General features: G+C 37.5%; 1 protein-coding gene across 1 annotated transcript; it reads left to right on the top strand.

Moving 5' to 3' along the window:
- The first annotated feature begins 3180 nt into the window (after nt 1-3180).
- LOC129041568 (non-histone chromosomal protein HMG-17-like) lies at nt 3181-3462 on the top strand. Its single transcript, XM_054497069.1, has one exon. The coding sequence runs from the start codon at nt 3181-3183 to the stop codon at nt 3460-3462; it is 282 nt and encodes a 93-aa protein (XP_054353044.1).
- The last annotated feature ends 345 nt before the right edge of the window (nt 3463-3807 follow it).

The raw sequence follows: 3807 nt of genomic DNA, 5'->3' as shown, positions 1-3807 counted from the left end.
GAAATTTGGGTTGCATACTTTCAATGCTTGATTCTCCTAATCTGTAAAAGTGGTTTTCAACCCATCTAGAAGGCAGACGCAAGTAATGCTGCTAAACATCCTACAGTACATAGTAGCACCTCCCACAGTAAATAATTATCCAGCCCAAAATATCAGCAGTGTCAAAGTTGAGACATCTTAATCCAAAAAATGGAGACAATAATTCTTGTGTACCAGGCTCATAAAGCTGTTGTAAGGTTTAAATATGTCAACCCTTGTAAAGCATGTAGAATAGTGCCTAGTGTTTAATGTACACAATAAAGGCCAACTAACATAAAAATAATAACGACAATGATGATAATGTCTCAAATTCTATCCTGTACTACTTCTTAAAAGTACACGAAATTCATCTCACCATTGTACCCATGTATAAAGATAATTCAAGAGGTACATATCTATATGAGTAAAGAAGGCTTCTTAGACTAACTGATATAAATATTTCTGGTTAAAAAGTAAAATATTATTTAGGATAGCCATCATTCTAAGATAAATAACGAACTTAACTGCTTTTGTTTTCTCATTGAATTGTCCAAACATTTCAACGATAAATATGTTCATTTTTTTTCTTGTGACAGAATATTTGATTTTATTTAGAAGTAATATGGATTTGTAGGAAAAAGAACTGTGGTGAATTTTAATACAGAAAAATAAATATAAAACAAACACTTGAGCAGAGAAAAATATGCAACCATGACTATAAAACTAATGATGGTTATTTTCTTTCCCTACCCAGCAACAGAACTTGTATTTTCATTTCCTGTCATTCATTCATTCTTTCAAACTTGTATGGGATAGAATCCCCTCAGCTGCAACATTAAAAAAAAACAATTAAAAAAATAAATAGTTTCAATTTTAGTTTACTTAAACATGTAAGTTTGTGTTGTTGCTTTGTTTCAATTTGTTTCTTTGTTTTATCTCATATAACAAGAATTCCACCAATGCTGCGACAGTTACAATAGGTCAGGGCTCTGTTTCCATTTGTCTTTTGTTTTTCATGGTTCCATCTTCCTTCTTTGGGCTTCATTATCAGACAAGTAGAAAAAAGCTAAGATACTTCTTGAGAGTCTTTTAAAGGTCCAATATACAACAACATCCAGAGATAAGAAAAGGGTTTTTATTCTTATTGAAATCATAACACCTTGGCCAGAAGTTCTCCTTCCAGCATCCCTTTTAACTCATTGACTTACGAATAAACAAATCAATTTTTTTTTTTTTTTTTTTTTTTTTTTTTTTTTTTTTTTTGAGACGGGAGTTTCGCTCTGCCGCCCAGGCTGGAGTGCAATGGCGCGATCTCGGCTCACTGCAAGCTCCGCCTCCCGGGTTCACGCCATTCTCCTGCCTCAGCCTCCCGATTAGCTGGGACTACAGGTTCCCGCAACCAAGCCGGGCTAATTTTTTGTAGTTTTAGTAGAGACGGGGTTTCACCGTGTTAGCCAGGATTGTCTCGATCTCTTGACCTCGTGATCCGCCCGCCTTGGCCTCCCAAAGTGCTGGAATTACAGGAGTGAGCCACCACACCTGGCCAAACAAGTCTATTTCAAACAGAATTATGCCATCACCAGTTTAGACAAATATGGCTTCTCTTCTAAATAAATGTTTTCCCAGAATAAACGGCTATGAGGCAGAGGAGACTATTTGATTAAAGCTGAGATTCTCTTAGGAAAGAAGAAATAGGAAGGTTAGACAAGGGTTCTGTATCACTTCATCCTACACTTTAATGTGTACATGAACCATTTAGAGATCTTGATAAAGTGCCAATTTGGAACCAGTAGTCCTGTAGGTAATCTTAGATCCTGAATTTCCAATAACTTTCCAGTGATGCCAATAATCCTGGCCCCTGGACAACAGTTTGAGTAGGAAGGTGTGAGAACTTTCATTATGCACTTACTCTGAATTTGGTATTTACTAGTACTTGAAATGCAAAGTAAAATAATCATGGTCTCTATCCTCAAGGAAATCAAAACTAATGGGGAATTTATAGTGTAGTGTTAGTCTAGATTTCTAGTGGGAAAAGAAAAATACATGAATATATCATTACAATCTTGAAATGTGAAATATGGTTATACTTACACTCTCAATATAAAATAAGTTGATATTTAACTCTTATGGATTACATGCTAATCTAATCACCTTGCAAAAATATTTAAAAGTGTTAAGTCATTTATTCCTATGATAATTTTAATGGATGTGATATGGAGGTAAACTCTATATTTTATCTCTACATCTCTAGGTACCGAGATATAGTGAGTACTTTTTTAAGTTTATAATTGATAGCTTCTCTATTCACCTAATTATTTGAAATTACTTATAAAATTTCTGATGTTCTCAAATATTTTGTAACAACAATGCACTTTATTGTGATAAAAATAAACGGTCTACATATTTATGGAGTTTTTTGTTAAACTTCAGAATATAAGAATTGGTTGTCATATTACTCTAGATTCTCTGAGAAGCGGCACCAAAATAAAATTTAATGAGAAAGAAATCTCATAGAGGAAAAACCTGTGAGAGAAAATGGGGAGAGAGCTAACGGATGCTCACAGAGTCATTAAACCATGATACTGCTAAAAAAAATAATAATAAAAGAGGGAGGTAAATTTTAATTAGTTAGTGTGGCAGCATTTCAAACTGCCATGTATATTTAAGGCAAGTTAGGCAGTTAGGCAAGGCAGATGAAGAGTCCTCAAGCCAAAGCTGTGCATCAGAGGACAGCTGCATCTCCCAGGAACAAGCCTGCATTGGTATCCTGCCATACTCAATCTTTGGGAGTAGCCTGAGGTTGTCCATCAGCGCAAGAATCTATGTGAATTTCAGGGCACTGCTGCTAGGCCCTCGGACAGTTAAGCTCCCTGCAGCTAGAGACTTGAGAGGCACATTCTCGTGGACATCATGGTTATATCAAATAGACAGTGTCCTTTGCAGAGCTAATAGAGCCAAGCCAAGTTCCTTACATTTAAATTTGTTCTATTCAGCCATAGGCATAAAGTGACAATTGATCTAAAGGTGCTTTCTGATATCTTGAAAATAACTCCAGGAACAGTGTGCATAAGAAGAGGCGAGAACCATCCCCTGACCGACCAAAGCCCGCGCACCGCTGCATCCCGTGCCCAGCGCCTACGTCCAGCTGCTGTCGCCGCCACCATGCCCAGGAGAAAGGCTGAAGGAGATAAAACCAAGGTGAAGCATGAACCACAGAGAAGATCCACGAGGTTGTCTGCTAAACCTGCTCCTCCAAAGCCAGAGCCCGAACCTAAAAGGGCCCCTGCAAAGAAGAGAGAGAAGGTACCCAAAGGGAAAAAGGGAAAAGCTGATGCAGGCAAGGAGGGGAATAACCCTGCAGAAAATAGAGATTCCAAAACAGACCAGGCACAGAAAGCTGAAGGTGCTGGAGATGCCAAGTGGAGTGTGTGCCTTTTTGATTAAGTGTGTACTTCTGGTGACTGTACAGTTTGAAATACTATTCTGATCAAGTTTTATAAAAATGCAGAATCTTGTTTTACTTTTTTTTAAGCTATGTTGTTAGCACACAGAACACTTCATTGGTATTTTAGGGGGAAGCGGCGTATGTAACTAATAGAATGTCTCTGAAGCTGGATTGATGTAAGGAAAATATCTTTCTCTTCTAGTTTTGAGGGACTTCTTTTTGGCTCCCAGGAGGAGAGATTCCCTGATTTTGCACACACGTTCACCTTGGCACAAAAGCCTTGTGGTATGGAAAAACAAATTCATTTTTATGTCCTCACTCCCTTTCCATCTTTCAGCAGAGAC

Source organism: Pongo pygmaeus, chromosome 6 (assembly GCF_028885625.2).
Source record: "Pongo pygmaeus isolate AG05252 chromosome 6, NHGRI_mPonPyg2-v2.0_pri, whole genome shotgun sequence".
Lineage (NCBI taxonomy): Eukaryota > Metazoa > Chordata > Mammalia > Primates > Hominidae > Pongo > Pongo pygmaeus.
This window is presented reverse-complemented; position numbering and strand designations above follow the sequence as displayed.

Coding starts and splice junctions, on each gene's coding strand:
- LOC129041568 (XM_054497069.1), top strand. CDS start 3,181: ATGCCCAGGAGAAAGGCTGAAGGAGATAAAACCAAGGTGAAGCATGAA.